Source organism: Mya arenaria, chromosome 10 (assembly GCF_026914265.1).
Source record: "Mya arenaria isolate MELC-2E11 chromosome 10, ASM2691426v1".
NCBI classification, from domain to species: domain Eukaryota; kingdom Metazoa; phylum Mollusca; class Bivalvia; order Myida; family Myidae; genus Mya; species Mya arenaria.
In genome coordinates, this window is record NC_069131.1 from 22,091,629 (window position 1) to 22,110,296 (window position 18,668).

The 18,668-nt window shown below is 32.8% G+C and overlaps 1 protein-coding gene across 13 annotated transcripts in view; it reads right to left on the reverse strand.

The window, feature by feature from the left end:
• Positions 1-2,850: 2,850 nt before the first annotated feature.
• The window catches only part of LOC128206146 (coiled-coil domain-containing protein 60-like), a 44,671-nt gene continuing 28,853 nt past the window's right edge, over positions 2,851-18,668 (reverse strand). For 11 of the 13 annotated variants that reach the window (XM_052908430.1, XM_052908429.1, XM_052908434.1 and 8 more), the window contains 10 exons: positions 18,422-18,548; positions 16,048-16,152; positions 15,547-15,670; positions 14,343-14,397; positions 13,776-13,855; positions 13,301-13,441; positions 12,120-12,278; positions 11,508-11,598; positions 10,423-10,461; positions 2,851-5,802 (listed from right to left, as the gene is read on the reverse strand). In XM_052908430.1, the coding sequence (XP_052764390.1) occupies positions 5,488-5,802; positions 10,423-10,461; positions 11,508-11,598; positions 12,120-12,278; positions 13,301-13,441; positions 13,776-13,855; positions 14,343-14,397; positions 15,547-15,670; positions 16,048-16,152; positions 18,422-18,548 (1,236 nt within the window). In that variant the 3' untranslated portion in view covers positions 2,851-5,487. Of the gene's footprint in view, positions 5,803-8,583; positions 8,623-10,422; positions 10,462-11,507; positions 11,599-12,119; positions 12,279-13,300; positions 13,442-13,775; positions 13,856-14,342; positions 14,398-15,546; positions 15,671-16,047; positions 16,153-18,421; positions 18,549-18,668 lie in introns of all 13 variants that reach the window. The other 2 variants (XM_052908425.1, XM_052908431.1) reach the window with 2 other exon arrangements.

Sequence of the window (18,668 nt, forward strand, 5' to 3'; positions counted from 1 at the left end):
AGTTTATCAAAATGAAACGATTTAGAAATTCGAACGACAGCAACTACCTTATTTAGCAAGCCGCGAAATCTAAGCAAAAGTGACGGATTGTTCGAGAGTTAAGCTTTCTAAAAGCCGGTTTCAGCTGTCGGATTTTAAGTTAATGTTAGCGTTTATCCAAGAAGGTTCATAAGAATAAAGATGAACTACCTTGCCGTGGAATGCAACTACCGGAAATATCAGAATGATTAAGTTTGGGTAAGATAGAAGGTAAACAAGTTTATATTAGTATTCCTCATATTTGTCCAATTTGTATCCAAAAGCTTCTCGTAATTGATCATAGTTGCCATAGTTTCATATTTCATTATTTTGCGACAACATACTTTCTGTACTGATTATTGATATCTGAAAAAAAATTAAATCCAGGGCAATGTAAGCGAATATTTTGCTCGAAAAAAGGCACCATTCCCACTATGGAATAGAGAGTTTGAATAAGAAACAAACAATAGATCTTAAGTCGAGGATGAAAGCTCAGTTAAATGTGTTGGCTCGGAGATACATTTCAAACTGCTGTGATAGAGAATGAATTTTACACCCTGAATTATCAACTACAATGTTAAGATTGAAATCGACTGTTTTATTAGTTTTTAACAGAACTAGGAGGGCGATAGAAGATACCAGACACGTCGTCTAGTTGTGCGGATCTTGAATTAAATTTAACAAAACAGTGATTCGCACGCAAACCCTTATCCAAGCTGCTACAACGCCGACACACCAACACTAAAGCGACCTTGGTTTATTTCAGGAATGACTGTGAAAAACCTCCTTATTCCTCAAATGATCGTAAAAACACTCATTTTTCTCGAGTGTCAGAAGTAACTGTAATTCCCTATTCCTGGAGTGACTGTTAAGACATTCCTTATTCCTAGAGTGACAGTAAAGGCACTCTTTATTCTTGGAGTGACTGTAAGAGCACTCCTTATTCCTGGAGTGACTGTAAAGACATTCCTTATTCCTGGAGTTACTGTAAAGATATTCCTTATTCACGGAGTGACTGTAAAGATATTCCTTATTCCTGATGTGACTGTAAAGACACTCTTTATTCCTGGACTGACTGTAAAGGCACTCCTTATTCCTGGAGTGACTGTAAAGACATTCCTTATTCCAGGAGTGACTGTAAAGACATTCATTATTCCTTGAGTGACAGTAAAGACATTCCTTATTCCTGGAGCTGCTGTAAAGATATTCCTTATTCCTGGAGTGACTGTAAAGACATTTTTTTATTCCTGATGTGACTGTAAAGACACTCTTTATTCCTGGAGTGACTGTAAAGGCACTCCTTATTCCTGGAGTGACATTCCAGAAATAAGGAATGCTTTAACTGTCACTCCAGGAATAAATAATGTTTTTACTGCCACTCAAGGAAAGGAATAAGGATTGCTTTTACAGTCTCCTGAGGAAAAAAGGAGTGCTTTTACAGTCACTCCATGTAGAAGGGGTGCTGTTACAGTCACTCTTTGAATAAGGGGTGCTTTTTCAGTCACTTCATGAATAAGGAACACCTTAACAGTAACTCCAGAAATAAGGAATGTCTTTACATTCACTCCAGGAATAAGGAATGTCTTTACAGTAACTCCAGGAATTAGGAATGCCTTTACAAGCATATGAGGAATAAAGAATGTCTTTACAGTCACTCCAGGAATCAGGAGTGCTTTTGCAGTCACTCCAGGAACCAGGAGTGTCTTTACAGTCACTCCAGGAAAAAGGAGTGTCTTTACAGTCACTCCAGGAAAAAGGAGTGCCTTTACAGTCACTCCAGGAATAAGGAATGTCTTTACAGTCACTCCAGGAATAAGTAGTGTCTTTAAAGCACTCCTTATTCTTGGAGTGACAGTAAAAACACTCCTCATTCCTTGTAGGACAGTAAAAGCACTCCTTATTCTTGGGGTGACAGTAAAAGCACTCCTTATTCCTTGAGGGACAGTAAAAGCACTCCTTGTTCTTGGGGTGACTGTCGAAGCACTCCTTATTCTTGGGGTGACAGTAAAAGGACTCCTTATTCTTGGAGTGACAGTAATAAGGACTCCTTATTCTTGGAGTGACAGTAAAAAGGACTCCTTATTCTTGGAGTGACAGTAAAAGGACTCCTTATTCTTGGAGTGACAGTAAAAAGGACTCCTTATTCTGGGAGTGACAGTAAAAAGGACTCCTTATTCTTGGAGTGACAGTAAAAAGCACTCCTTATTCTTGGAGTGACAGTAAAAGCACTCCTTATTCTTAGAGTGACAGTAAAAGGACTCCTTAGTCTTGGAGTGACAGTAAAAAGCACTCCTTATTCTTGGGGTGACAGTAAAAGCACTCCTTATTCCTTGAGGGACAGTAAAAGCACTCCTTATTCTTGGGGTGACTGTCAAAGCACTCCTTATTCTTGAGGTGACAGTAAAAGCACTCCTTATTCTTGGAGTGGCAGTAAAAAGGACTCCTTATTCTTGGAGTGACAGTAAAAAGGACTCCTTATTCTTGGAGTGACAGTAAAAGGACTCCTTGTTCTTGGAGTGACAGTAAAAAGAACTCCTTATTCTTGGAGTGACAGTAAAAAGGACTCCTTATTCTTGGAGTGACAGTAAAAAGGACTCCTTATTCTTGGAGTGACAGTAAAAAGCACTCCTTATTCTTGGAGTAACAGTAAAAGGACTCCTTATTCTTGGGGTGACTGTAAAAGCACTCCTTCTTTCTGGAGTGACAGTAAGAACACTCCTTTATCATGTATTCCAGAAGTGAATGTTGAAGGACTCTTCATTTCTGGAGTGACTGTAAAAGCTCAGTCCTAACTACAGAATCATCAACAAGAACATACTTATGTTTTGATTATTTAATACCCCATATTTTTTAACAAATACAAGTATTATAACTTTCCATTAAGTTGTACTTTTTTATAAACAAAGCATGTATAACAACAGGTTGATAAGATTTACACTTTTAACTTATATAATTTTAAATAATTATATATTAATTTCACGTTTCCGCTTATCAGTGAAAATAACATATTAATTTCATTGCAGTTAATTTCATTGCAGTGAAAATGTAAAATAACAATTTCAGTGCTCTTTTATATTTAGTCCCTGTATTGCTTGATAAAAGTAGCTTAGTGTTGACTTAGCTGGGTTGAATGTTTTTTTAAAATTATGTGACAATACAGACATTACAATTACTACTACTAGTAATAAAAATGGCATTGTTCTTAAATCTTAGCATAGAGACAACAGAGAATTTCTTGAATTCAGTGTAAGATCAAATTTATTTCACAAAATGATAGCAGAAAGCAATAATAGTGGTGCAACAGAGAAAGAAATCATAATTTACTGCTACCTTATACATCCATTATGAAGCTGACTATTTTTTATACTAACATTTGTAAAAAGGTTTGTTTAATTAAAAAGCTAAAATACATTTTATTTCACATCCAAATACATGTATATATGTAGAAATTGTAAATGTATTTTGAAAACAACATTTTGATTTTAAAGTTACATGGCATCACAACTGCATTGTCAATATCTATAAATAAATAATAATAACACTTCAACATATTTCTTTTTCAGATTTCAATTGAAATACCTTACAATATACTTGTTTTTAGGCTTTGGACTTGTGTTCATGAATCTCATTGATATGTATTTTCGCCATAAAGTATTTCGTCATGGTTTAATTAATACTGATGAAATACAGTGCAGGTATTTTTTGTACCCCGGTACATCTTATTTCCAAACTTAAGTCATTTTCCAAAGTTAACTTAAAATCACACTGGTCATGTGATATAATAATTTGATAATTTCCATAAAATTTTACTTTCATTAACTTGATTGAAAACACATAAATTTTAGTTTGATAAAAAGAACATTTTTGGAATTTGACTTAAGTTAAGAAATTACTTAAGATGTGTTATGAATAGCTTCTTTTGGCTACAAAGCATCACACTCTTAGCTGTTGATGACACAAATACTTAAACAAAAACTATCACAATCATGATATTCAGTTTGTAACATATAAAATAACAAACAGACCATAATCAAACCACAATGAGAAAAAATCAATAGTGGTATATTTCAACATATATTTCAAACATGTATACTCTAAATAAATAATATGAGTTTCTCTCCAAGAAAAATAACAATATATGAAACTAGATGAAATACTGTTTATATATTATATACTGGCTATATAATGCTGATATTTCATAACATATATTATCTATTAGATCTAATAAATAACAGTTTCAAATATATTTTTAACAGTCACAAGCATAAAATGAATATGAGTTTACAACACCAGGGGTGGTATTCAATATTGGATCTATGAACGGTGTAGCTAATCGGATCACTGGTTATTAATAACTGACATATAGAGTGAATGAACTCAATGATGTATAACCATAAACTTATTCTAAGTTGAATATTAAATACCACCCAGGGATTTAACTTCAGTTTAAGAGTAGAATCCCAGTGTTTTGATTGTACTGTAGAATTATTTTACCAATAACAGTCATTGAAATAAGACTTTTGGATGAACAAAATTCTTATACTATTGCTTGGCATCAAATTTTTGAACAAGCCCTGCTATATTAAATTCATAATTTGAGCAAGCCCGAAACATATTTTACCACTGCAGGGCTAGTGGGCTTGTGTTAATTTAGACCACTGCAATACTGAATGGAGTCGCTTAGGACTGTCTAAGGGTAAGGATAAAAATGGTACTGAATTCCAGTGCAAAACTTTGAAAAAACTTCAAAGTATTTACATTTTGCGATTTTAGTCATGTATAAACTTTTGATTTTATGAGCTTAAAAAATGAATTGGAACATTTTAAAACAAACCACTCAATAAATAGTACAAGTAAAAACAAACAAACTCTAAGTATAGAATAGATATCTATATCACAGTTAATATATCAATTACATAATTTGAACATCTAGCTACTATTTGATAAATCACAGACGTGTATGGTGTTTTTGTAAAACAAACAAAAAACAAGAACAACAAAATAACCTTAAACAAACGATATGTATTTTATAATGACATGGAATACTCCTCTTAAAATCACATCTCAGCTGTCAAACTGAACTTTATTTTTAAACATAAGTACATAGGCCAAATAAATTTGCATAGATTTCAAAGACAAATCCTGTTTTGAATTGATTTTAGGCAATATATTTCAAACTATTTGGTGTTTAAATTAAATACAAAGCCAAAATGTAATCTATATATTCTTAAAAAAGCTGGAATAATTTTGTAACAATAGTGAAATAAATAAATAAAAATATATTTAACTCATAAAGAAGTCGACAAATAAAATTTAATAAGTTTTCCTAATTACTATACAATAGTAAAGATATCAAATGCTCTGTAGCTTACAGTACCAAAGCTAGGAGTATTACAACCTTTTTAGAAATGCACTATAAAGACTGATTTTGAATCTATCATAATTGTTTTTAAACCGAAATATATAAAATTATCGTTGAACACGTCTTGTAAATGCTGACTGCGTCGGCCTTGCCCCATTTCGTGGTCGAGAACTAGCAGCAGATGAAGGCTTGTGCCCGGGTCGTTCTGTCTTGCTTGCAGCAGGGGGCGCCGTCTGTGGTCGCGTTACTTTTGGGAATTTCTGGGAAAACCATTCCTCATACTCATCGATTGTCATTTTGACAATGTGTTCTCGACAAAACTCGATTGCAGCGGAAATATCCGGGCTACAAATCTCCCATGACCTCAATCCTTCCAGTACTTTGATAAATTTAAAGATGCTCTGTTTTCCCGTCCCTTCCACCTGTAACAAGTAAGTACAGAAATGAGAGCACAAAGGTTTTAAGTTACATTAAAGCTTCACTCTCACAGAATGAATGTTTTGACAACTTTTTTTATTTTTTGTCCTGGAACGAGCCAACTTTTGCGAAAATCCATGGAAACCAGTTCAATAAGACTGCTGACAAAAAATTAGATCGCAGAATTTATAATTAAGTTCAAAAATTGATGTGTTATGCATTCTTCTTAAACCGTTAGTAACGGTTTAAGCCATAAAACATTAATTTTTAACAGAAATATGAAAACCTGCGAGCTGATCTTTTGTCAGCAATCTTTTAACAATGCTTTTACAGATATTAAGCCAAAATTTGCTCTTTCTAAGACAAAAAATAAAAAAAAGTTGTAAAAATGGTATATCTGTGAGAGTGCAGCTTTAAAGGCATACAATATAAGTTGATGCAAAATATGTTTTCCAAGTTTAAATGCATTATTGTGTTGAACTCACTTCACTTTAATGATCAAAACAAAAAAAAGCATATGATCTCTGAATCTGTGTACAGATAAAAAGATAATTGCTTGAATTCTTTTTTTTAAATAAATATTGTAATGTGGCTACAAATCTCACTGTTAACAAAGCGCAAAAAATTGCTAATATAATATTATATCTGTACACAAATTATATCATTGTTTGTTTTGGTTATTAAAGTTGATTGATTTAATCATTATAAATAATGCGTTATAATTGTTGTTGTTTTTATTTTTTTTGCATTAAACTATTTTGTACTCCTTGAAATATTCTAATAAGTTAATTAATTGATACCAATTTGTGTTCCTTTCTGGCATAAACTGAATGCCACATCTCAGTGCTGCCAAGGGTAACTGTCTTAGTCGGAAGGCAATATTTTGCTTAAAATGAAGACTTAAATCAAAGATTATATATAACTTTTCTTTAACAACACCATTTTAAATAAAACAAAGGACTGTCTCTGCTGCTTAAAGAGCCCCATATGTGTTTTATTACCGAAATTAGATAAGGCCATTAGTGTCATCAAACACTTCGACAAATCTGTTTCCAAAATAATGTTTTGACAGTGCTCTGTCAGACGGCCGTATTGTGAAAAGGATTGTTGAAGTGTTTTAAGAAACCAAACCCTCAATCAAACTTTAATAAATACTGAAGGCAGGGCTCTGTTAGCGGCGTAGACTGTGCTTTGTTTCATTTAAAATGGTGAAGAAATAGTGAAGTTATCTTTGTTTTAAGTCTTTTTTCAAATCAAAATATTGCCTTCCGTTGTAGCATTTATGATGCAATTTATCACGTGGTATACACACACTGTTACTAACTTAATTAAAAACTTTCAACACGTTTTAGTGTACCACTTGATCTATTTACTGACCGATGGTTTTCTTTGCAAGGTATATCACTAGTAAGTATCTTCAGTACATCAAGAAGGTCATTGTTGAAATAAATCACTGCAAATTTAGTTTCAACAATATGTTTTAATTCCTATGTAAATCTAAGGTTTAGGATATTAAATGATATTTGGTATCTACACTTTTTAAAACCTTAATACAATTTACTACGATTAATATTTGATAGCATCATTACAGAGGTTTTGTCATAAAGATGAATTCATGCACAATTTCTTTTACAAAAAACTAGGACATATATATCACCACGATTCATGTTCATGAGTTGAAAAATGTATGTCATGGAGCATGCATATATAAAGGTATTAAAAAGATCACAAAAGAGAGTGCAAAACTAGGTAAAAATTGTGTGCTTCACACTTATAACAATAATACAATGAAAACAACAGGGACAAGCCCAGTACTTGACATTTCAAAAATAGTCCCTCTTCACAGGTAAAAGGCGATGCTTGGCCCAAACAACACCTACATACATGTATATACATACAACTGACAGACCACGGTCATGCATCAACATAGCTTTATCAATAAATTATGATCCTCACTTATAACAATCCTTTGCAATTGCCAATGGTTGCCCCTAGCCATTTATAGATGCATCCAAAACATCACATGGCTATCATAGGAAGAAAAATTTGTGAAACTGATTTCAAACAATGTCTGTGATAAAAAGATAATTCTAAAACAGACCAAGAATGTAAAACTATATATTAAAGCGACTAGACACCAGATGAAACCGTTGAAAGAAAAAATGAAAATGGTCGAACACTTGATATCATTGTGTAAAAAGCTTTGAATCTTACTTGTTGATGTATCACATCTCTTACTACACATGTATCTTTCACGCTATTTTTGAACAGGTAACCTCAGCTAAGGCACAATATTGTTCTAATCATGTAATGTGATGTATTATTGGCCTCATACTAGCTTCTTTTGACAATTCTAGGCTTGTTTTGAGGAAATAATGTATAAATAATGCCAAATTTGAGACCATCTGGTGTCTAGTCCCTTTAAAAAAAATATGATACAAGAATGAAGGGTATTGAACTGTAGTGGAAAAAGAGAATACAAAAAATTGACTAAAAAGAAAGGTTAAAAAACATCACTATTTTGAAAACTTGAATTAACAAAAAGAAAACATGTCATTTAGAGTTACAACAGAAAAGAACATGGATACATTCTATATTGTAATACATAAATAAAAATAAACTAAATGGGTCGTATAATTGTCACCCACAAATTTCAATTATTTTTATAAAGTACATAAGAATGTGCACTTATGAAACATTATTTTATGACAAAGAAAACTAGGGAAAAGGAATAAAAAGGGATATTGATGAAATCTACAAAACAAAGACTGAATCTGTTTACAAACCATTGCTTGTTCAATTGTGCTTCCCTTTCGAGCAAATGGCTACAATCAGACAGCACACATAAATATACCAACAATCATCTTGAAAAGAAGATTAAATCAACACCCTATATCATCATAAATAGAAGCTCAAATCAACACCGTATAACATCATAAAAAGAAGCTCAAATCAACACCCTATAACATCACAAGTAGAAGCTCAAATCAACACCGTATAACATCATAAAAAGAAGCTCAAATCAACACCGTATAACATCATAAATAGAAGCTGAAATCAATGCCCTATAACATTATAAATTCAGAATTAAATAAATAACCCAAAAGTCTTCGTCTAAAAATAGATTGTATTTTCCAGCTTAACAGTATGTTTATGAAACTCACAAAAAATAAAGATGATCTAGTCTATGGTATGTTAACTTTAACTCTCAATTAGGCTAAATGTAGTAACTGTAACATATGAAGTCCAACCCAGTTCTTCTAAAACAATTATAAAGACTATTGTATGAAAAGTAAGATTTTGTTTCATGTGGGGGGAGGGGGGGGGAGTGTCACAGAGGCATGACCTTAAACCGTTACTTGTTGTCCTCCATTATTCAATTGACCAATAACAGGATTATATTTTGTGAGCAAATATTTAAAAAATATGGTTGTCCAATGGATTGCTTTCACCACCCCTGACAAAGACGTTCCCACCGCCTATAGTGACCAGGCAGAGCTAAAAGCTCCCATTCGCATCATACTTATCTAGGTAATATCGAGTAATTGTTAGTTTTAGTATAAAATTGAATATAATCTTGTCCAAGCCATGCGTGAAAACAGCACCATGGTTAGGCATCAGCTTAAAGTTAAGATTCAAACAAAGTAAATTCAAGTATATATTTAAACAAGCAGACTTTGTGCAGAAATTGCCAATAACATGAAGCAGAACTTTCTGTAAAACGCCCAAAAATACAATTGTTATCACTTTCAGTGTAGAGGTAAGCTGTTAAAAGCCTTTAGGATGAGCTTTACAAAGGAAATTGAAAATAGGGAGATAATTTACTTAATTTTAAAACACTGACTGATTCAATGGCTGACATCAAATGTTGCCTGTCATTGATGATTGCCATCAACGCTTTTGCCGTCTTTAAATCATTGACTGTCTTCAATCTTAATGCTATTTAAATGAATGCCAAAAATCAATATTAAATACTCTCTTTAAATTGATCACTGTTAGATATGCCTAATACTTTTTTTTTTAAATTAATCACTGTCATGTATGCCTAATGCATTATTTAAATTAATCACTGTCAGTAATGCTTAATGCTGTCTTTAAATTAATCACTGTCATAAATGTATAATGCTGTCTTCAAAAATTAATATTATATTCATTAATGCTTAATGATGTCTTTAAACTAAAAACTGTTTTCAATGCTTAATACAGCGCTGTCTTTAAATTAAAAACTGTCATTAATGATTAATGCTGTCTTTAAATTAATCGGTGTCATTTATGCTTTAACTGTTGCTTTGACATACTGTCTTTAAATTAAAAACTGTCATTAATACTTCAAATGCTGTCTTTAAATTAAAAACTATTTTCAATGCTTAATGGTGTCTTTAAATTAATCACTGTCATTAATGTTTAATGCTGTCTTTAAATAAATCACTGTCATTAATGTTTGATGCTGTCTTTAAATAAAGCACTGTCATTAATGTTTAATGCTGCCTTGAAGTTAATCACCGTCATTAATGTTTAACGCTGTCTTTAAATTAAAAACTGCCATCGATGGTTAATGAAGGCTTTAAATTAAATATCAATTTCCCTTGAAAGGCTCAAATGCAAAGGCTTGAAGTAAGATTTACCAGTATCATATCATTAAATGAAAGGCCTGCATCAAAAACCTGAAAAGTTTAGGATTCTGAGTCTACAAGCAGAAATAAATACATAATTCATTAGTTTGTCTTCTAATAATTAGACTAATTTAAAGCAAAAAGGAACTCAACAAGAGGGCTGCTGAGCGACACCTAAAGATTTCAGTTTGTTCACTTTCAGAAACTGGGCATAACTGAATGTTTAATAAAGCTAGAGTAATGGGTCTTGATAAACATATTCATATTGTTTCTTGCAACAGGTGCACCATGTTCTTCATATAAAATTTTGAACAGTTATTGAGTTATGGTCAAAGGTAAAGGTTTTGCATACAGACACTGCTGAAGACGTTGTCAAAGACATAAAAATTATGACAATATTTCAGCCACTTTCTTCTAAAAACAGACTAGCTTAAACAATATAAAATATTTTCTTAGATACTATACCTCCTTTAGTTAAAGGGTTATTTATTTTAATAATAATCTCTCTGCTTTTAAAACAATTATGCTAACTAAATGAGAACTCTGATTAAACTTGTTGTTAGTGATGCATACATGCCATATCCCCTGGCGGGGGGAAAAATCCCCCGGATTTTGACCCATCCCCTGGGCCCCCCAGCCGGGGGATCCATATCCCCTGGATTTTTTTTTGATTTTTTTTCAAAACTTGCTTATGTTGACAGTGGAAAGCATCAATAATATTATGAGTGTGAAATTCCATGAAGGACCATGATGACTAAGTCCAAAAATTATAGTAATCTGAGGATATTTCTGTATTTATTGTTATATTATAAATGCAGATATTGCGCAAATTTTCACCGCGTAAAAATCCCCTAGTGAAACATGAAAATCCCCTGGAATTCAGACCAAAATCCCCTGGGAAGCCTCTCAGAAATATGGCATGTATGGTGATGTGAAAACTTACAATCAAAATCTTACATCAAGTAAATAAATTTTTACTCTAACTTTAAGATCTTTATTAATTTAGTCTTTCATCTTATAATCTTTATAAGTTATCTTATAAATTTAAACAACACAAACTTTGATTAAAATTATTTAAAATAGTAAGAAAAACTTACGAGGCCGAAGTTTGCGAGCTTCTGGAGAATTTTCCCATAAAACCATTCCTGTTTAAGCTCATCTGGAATTTTGTCAACCAGATTCGTGTACCTGTACAGACAAATACAGATTATTAATTATATTACTTATAAATTTGTAGTAAATAATTGTTTGTATACAAATATGAATAAAATGATCCCCATTCAAAGTGGATATAAAACTGTTGTACTAACCAATCAAAAACACTCTTCTATATTGTATTCTGCTTGTGTCACATGATCATTCAATGTCATGTGATCATTCTGACCAATGAGCAATCGGCTGATTTTGCAATTTTAACTATGATTGAAATAGTCTGGGAAATGTATACTTTGTTCTGAGTAAAACAAGAGATCATTTTATTTAGTTGTATCATGCAATATAGTCAAACTGCTCCGGTTAATGAATTATTTGTCTGGGCTTATTGATAAATGCATAGTGCAAAAATATTTTCTAGAAAGAATGAGTTATTGAAATTATAATTAAAGTTCAGTTTAATCTGTGTGTCTTTGAAACAGCACATTTTCCTAAATAAATCTTCCAACTTTGTGCAAAATGAACAACAATTAATGATGAGACACATATATTTATACCAATTTCCTTTTGGTGCAGTTTTGTTCCTCTCGCTGAGAGGTTTACGCAGACGATTCCAGCTCTCACTGCGCATGTCGCGCACGGCTCGGTGGAAACTGCTCCCATGCCTCATACCCTGTAGACTGACAAACTTGCTCTGGCACACCACAAGACGTTGGCTGAAACAACATTCGATAGGTTTAAAATTATTTATTTTACAAAATATATTAATCACTTTGGGTGGTACGATGTTACGTGAGAGAATGGTTTTGTGTGGTGGGGGAAACCAGAGTACCTGGAGGAAACCCATTTTTGGACTTGTCGACCACAAACCAAACTCACAAACAACATTCATTTAGTCAACATGTTAAAGAAATGTTAAACATATATATTTTCAGGTTGTGTATTTTTTGCTTTAGTTAAGAAATCGATACAGCACCATTATCGAGCAATTTAACAAATCTGATGCATGACTAAGCTTGTTATTCATTGTACAATTTTCAATTATTTCAAATTTTGTTGCCTTGTGACCCAATATATTTGGTATGATTTATCTGCATACATTATAGCAAGCAGTGATTCCTGACATTTTCAAGAAAACAATATCATATTCCTGTATGACATATCAAACTTTTAAAAGCCTTCTGGAACATTATAAAAATGACAAAATAAACAAACACTTTGCAAATAATAGGAACCTGGTAATGCTGGTGCTGTAATCAATTTAAAAACAGCATTACAGCTGCACTCTCAAAATTTGACTGTAACTTGACAATTTATTTTATTCTTGTCTTGGAATGGGCAAATTTTTCATAATTATCTGGAAAACAGTGGTATAAGACAGTGCTAGCAAAAGAGCAGATGATCAGATCGCAGTTTCCATATTAACTTTCGAAAGTTATGTTTTATGGCTTAAAGCAAAATGAAAATAAATTGTTAGCCAATATCTGCATCTAGAATTTTTTATGAAACGGCCCAAGGTAACTCCTATTTTAAAATGTCTTCTTAGGATTTTCATTGAAATGGGCCCTTAGGAAGTATTTAATATTGTTCTTATTCTTATCCATAGATATACCTCAGTGATTCCATTCAGTCTATTCGCTATTTTATTTACAGTCCAATCAAATTACTCAGATGCTAAACCTAAACTTAAGTTCGACCCAAGTTGGTTTTTGAAAATGGCCGTAAATGACAAGCATACCTCTCTTTATGGTCAAGAATGTCATGCAAGGTCAAAGCTTTTTCCTCTCTCTTCTCTGCAAACTGGTTATGAAGGTCCGCTGTCAGCATAGACTTCTTCGTGCTGGGCTTGGTGGCTTGAAATTCTTGTAATGCAGCCGAGCTGAAGTTATAATAATAATATAACTGTAATAGGCCCATTTCAATCATTTCGAGGGTTCAGGCAAAGACTGTTGTAAGGCCTTCTATTTCTATATTTAGTTACAATTATCTGACACTAAGCCTGCGAATGTTAACTGAAACTATCATAATAATGATTGATTCATAATTTTTTTAGGAAAAGTCTATAAATATCCAACACTTTACCACATGTATTGCAATTTACAAATATGGATAAACCAGTACCACCATAATGGTTTAGCCTTTTTAACCAAAGTGTTATACCAATGCTGACAAGCTAAAATTAAATTTAAATATAACGTCCAGCAGAATATTACCTCTTTCCCCGGCCGATGTGTGCGCTTGCACGTAACACCCGTGCTGAATCCCGGGCATCGACTCGTCTTTCCTTTTGGTTCTGAACAATGTCACAAATCAATCATTTAATAAATTAATTCATTTCTGTGAGGACTCTTCTTTCAGAATCACAAAATGTAACAACAGTTTCGTTTCGATTGAAAATGCTCATTTTTAGTCTTGTTTCAATTGAAAGTGCTCATTGACAGTTCTAATAAGTACCACACTGTCCACATACTAATGATCGGCTTAAGCAGTTATATATTCCCATTATTACACTGATCACACATTTTATATTTTCATTTTAAATTAAACACTTTTATGTAAGCAATAGTACAAAATTAAATAGTAATAGCATGAATCTTCTTTTAAGTGACTAAATGAAATTTGGACAGTGTTTTTTGTATTTTTGAAACTTAATTAATATAGGGCATCCACAATTTATTTGCAGGGCCATTTAACATTGTCAAAGTTATAAACAAACTGTTTTTTTTCAAAACTGGAAATATACTGACATATATATATATATATATAAAATTATAACATACCGCAGAATCTTCACGTTTCTTTGATTTTTTCCTTTTTTTCGGTTCCTCTGTTTTTCTGTAAAAAAATTACTAATTGTAATTTTTGGAGAACAGACAGGTGACACATTCAAAGCCTAGCGAACTAACAATTAACGTTGTTTTCAAATGATAAAATACTGAAGCCTCTCAAAACAGGACGAAATAAAGAAAAGGTGTAAAAGGACCAAAAACTAAAAACAGCAAAGAAATGATGCAATAGTTTTTAATTTGTATAATCAGGCACATTTAATGTTTGATATTTTTAAATACAAGCAGTAACCTTCACCTAGTTCCAAAGGTCTAAAATAAAGCTGGATCTAATTTATGTTTGAGTTTAGAAGGAGAGAAAGCCCAGCAGAGGACTGGGTACTTTTTATAAATTGATCTACAAAAAGTTTCAGACAAACATGTATCCAGGTTTGGTTTATAAATTTCTATGAACATTATGCTTGACTTACTTATTGTCTGGTTAAAGAGAGGTATATGCTTGACTTACATGTTGTCTGGATTAAGAAAAGTAGAGTTTTGACTTACTTGTTGTCTTGTTTAGGAGAGGTAAATGCTTGACCTACTTGTTGTCTGGTTAAAAAAAGGTAGATGTTTGACCTACTTGTCTTGTTTAAAAGAGGTATATGGTGACCTACTTGTTGTCTGGTTTAATGGAGGTAGATGTTTGACCAACTTGTCTTGTTTAAAAGAGGTATATGGTGACCTACTTGTTGTCTGGTTTAAAAGAAGTAGATGTTTGACCTACTAGTTATCTGGTTTAATTGATGTTTCACCTATATGTTGTCTGCTTTAAGAGAGGTACATGCTTGACATACTTATTGTCTGATTTAAGAGAGGTACATTGTTGACCTACTTATTGTCTGGTTTAGGAGAGGTTAATGCTTGACCTACTTATTGTCTGGTTTAAGCCAGGTTCATGCTTGACCTATTTATTGTCTGATTTAAGAGAGGTACATGCTTGACCTTCTTGTTGTATGGTTAAAGAGACAATATAGCATTCATAAAGATATGTTATTAAGTTTACTATGAACAATTTCATCAACAGTTCAAAGAGCTTTTTTGAACCTAGGAGTGATTTTAAGTCATTACAATTCAATGTTAAAAATTCCAAAAGTTCTTGATAAAATGGCCCCTAAATTGAAAGGGACGAAAATAACTTAGGGAGTGTAAGTCTTACTTGTTTTCTATTTTAGGCGTGGCTGGTGGTGTAGACGAAGGTGAGTTAGGCCCAGCAGGTGCCTGGGTCTGCTCTTCCTCTCGTTTAAGGCTCTCATAGTAGTCATCAAGGAACTTGAAAATGCCTGAAAAAGTCCAGCCATTAAAACTGTAAGTTGATTACATGATATTTAGGCCTCATATTAATTCATTACAATCAATTTAGGAACTTTGTGAAATTTACTTTTCAATTTAAGGTAAACAATTAACCATTAAATTATAATACCGGTTATATTATTGAAATAAACTGTCTTGATTAAAGGAAGAAAAAAATGCAGATAAATAACAAATACATGTAAATTAGCTCAAAGGCCCTCCAAATCATTACTTTTTTGTCACCCCATACTATTTTCAGTAGCAGAGACATTATAATATTTCTTTTACTTTTGTTTTACTTTTTACCATCAGCTTTAATTCATGTTTGTGATGTATATTTATATTACAACTATTGAATATATTTTACTTTGATTATATGCGGGGTCATCCTCCTCTTCAAGCCTTGGAGAAAGGAGGTCTCCATCACCATGGTTACGAACGTTCAACGACTGGCCAGGTAGTGTGTTAAGGCCTGGAAGGACATAACATTTATTTAGAATTGAATTTAGAGTTAATTCATAAAAGTAAAATTGAGTTGTTTCCACACTGTTGGCCAAACGGGCCGGAATGCATTAAACTCAATTATTCATATAATTATATTCAACTCACTATCTCAAAATCTTAAAATAATAATTCATTAAACAATTTATCATATTCATACACAACGACAATTAGCTGCCAGTAAACACATATCTGTGCAGTATAAAAAGACATCATTTAATAGAAATAACAGTGTTTTTATCCACCATTTTTGGAAATGGCACCGAAAAACATGTTATTTTGACTAAATTTTGAAATGAACAAGAATACATTATAAAATAGAAAAGATCAAACAAATGTGACAAAATTTGTTTCCTGAAGAACATACCAAATTTTCTAGACATAAAATGGTTTTGGTGGTCTAATTTTTAGACAATTGTGTATTATATGGGTTCCTTTTAAAACAAAAATTTGGAATTAGTTTTTTACTTAATATGAGGAAAAAGTATATGTTTTTTTAGTATTGGGATTGGCACCAAAAGCTGAATTGGTCAGGAAAACCTCATACAGAATGATCATAACATGAAACATTAAACTGCTCAGATATGCACAAAACTTGTATAAACAAAGTAAAACTTATACCCACAGTATGCTTTTTTAAAAGTAACTTTCTTATTCAAAATCTATACATACACACGTAAAACAAACACACATTTTGAGTGATACACCCTCAAATACTTACTAAATAATTCACTTATGGAAAATATTAATTACTATTAACAATATTATAACCGTGTATTTAAAAGCTAAAAACTAAAAGCTGTGTTTTCTGTACCTTTCTTTCAAATCAAACTAGGCATCCTCCATCAAAGATCTATTGTTTTCAACATTTGTTCATCCTTTTTGGTATATTAAAACAATTCTATTTCATGTGTTAAATCTTATATTTGAGTAATCAAAGTGCATCGTTAATTAATGCTACTCAGCGTTCATGCAGTAATGAACAAAAATTCAATCCAATATTATGACAGTGAGTCCTGAAAAGGAAGGTTAAACATTTTGTGTGGGAAATCAGGAAGACTGACAGTTTATTTTCAGTATTAAAGAACTGAAGCATGCTGGTTGTAAACCTTTGTTGCAATTTTCTGACAGTGAAACCACACAATGGGGAAAAGTGAGGGGTTTTGAACACCACCCGGTACCTTTCATCTGTATTTCAAGAAACTGTGCTAGACCTGACGCGGCTCCAAGTGAATTCTGGGAAACAGGCTTTGATTTTGAGAAAGGCATCTTTTTGCTAACAATTTGTGGCTTGTTTTCCTTGTTGTCTTGTATAGAGTTTCGTCTGGATTTTTGCTTGAAAACACCAGCAAATTTATTCGGAGAACCTGGACGTCGATTTCCCGAAACATCTGATCCGGAGTCTTTTGTCTCATTGATTTCATTTGTGTTTTCAGATATCTTACGCTGCTTGGATTTGAACAGTCCACCAAGGTTAGCTGTTTTGTTGTTGGTAAAACTGTCTTCTTCTGATTGAGTGTTATTATGAATTTCCATGTTTTGTTTTGACAGTTCATGGGCAGAATCGGGCGTCAAATTTGTATGATAATCATGCGGACTGCTTGTTCGAGGTTCGGGCGTTTTGGGCTTAAACAAGGAGGCCATTTTGGCAAATGGGTTTGGAAATGGGGTGGGGCTAAGCCCTTGGTTTCTGACCCCAGGGGCACACTTTGTGGGGGAGTCAACGTCTTCTTCAGTTATACTGTGTCTTGGTCTTAACTTAGATAAGAAAAATGCTGAAACGTAAGTCATATCAAATGTTGTAGCAACAGTAAAACATAATAAAAGCAAACTTCTGTAATCTGTAAAAAAAATCATTATATTTATGATTTAAATGAAACATAATGGGACAACAGGGTCATAGTCTCAATGCCTCATATAAAGGACACTAGTAAAGCCAACTTACTACGTAAGCCAATTTCCTAAACTTTTCGTAGTTTAACATGTTTATGTCAATAATGGAGACACGTATTTAAGACCGAAAAAAGCCAAAATGTTCTTTAGGGCAGACCAAATCTCTCGTAAACCACAAATAAACCTTCAATATTTAGGTCTTGCAGGACAAAGTGCAGTTCCGATGTTGTGCCCCCAGTTGAGCTCCAATATAATGCCAAATCCTGGAACCAACCCTGGTTAACTCTTCTATATCAATCATACCATTCCTTAAAAATAAACAAAAGAAAAAACAAGCTTAAATTTACCTGTTGCGCTGCCTAGCTGGCTTCCTGTGGCTGAAGACTGGCCAGAATTTTTGGAAGCGCCATGCATCAGTCCACGTCTCATATGAGGGGATCGCGATAACCTCTGTGTGCTTAAACGCTTGCTCACCTTAAAATATCACATAGAAATTGATAACTTGACATATACTAAGATAATAGAATAATTAAGTTGGTTTGAGGTTCTGAAATTCGGACGGTGAGAGCAGAAAGGCTTTAAGTGATATTAAAG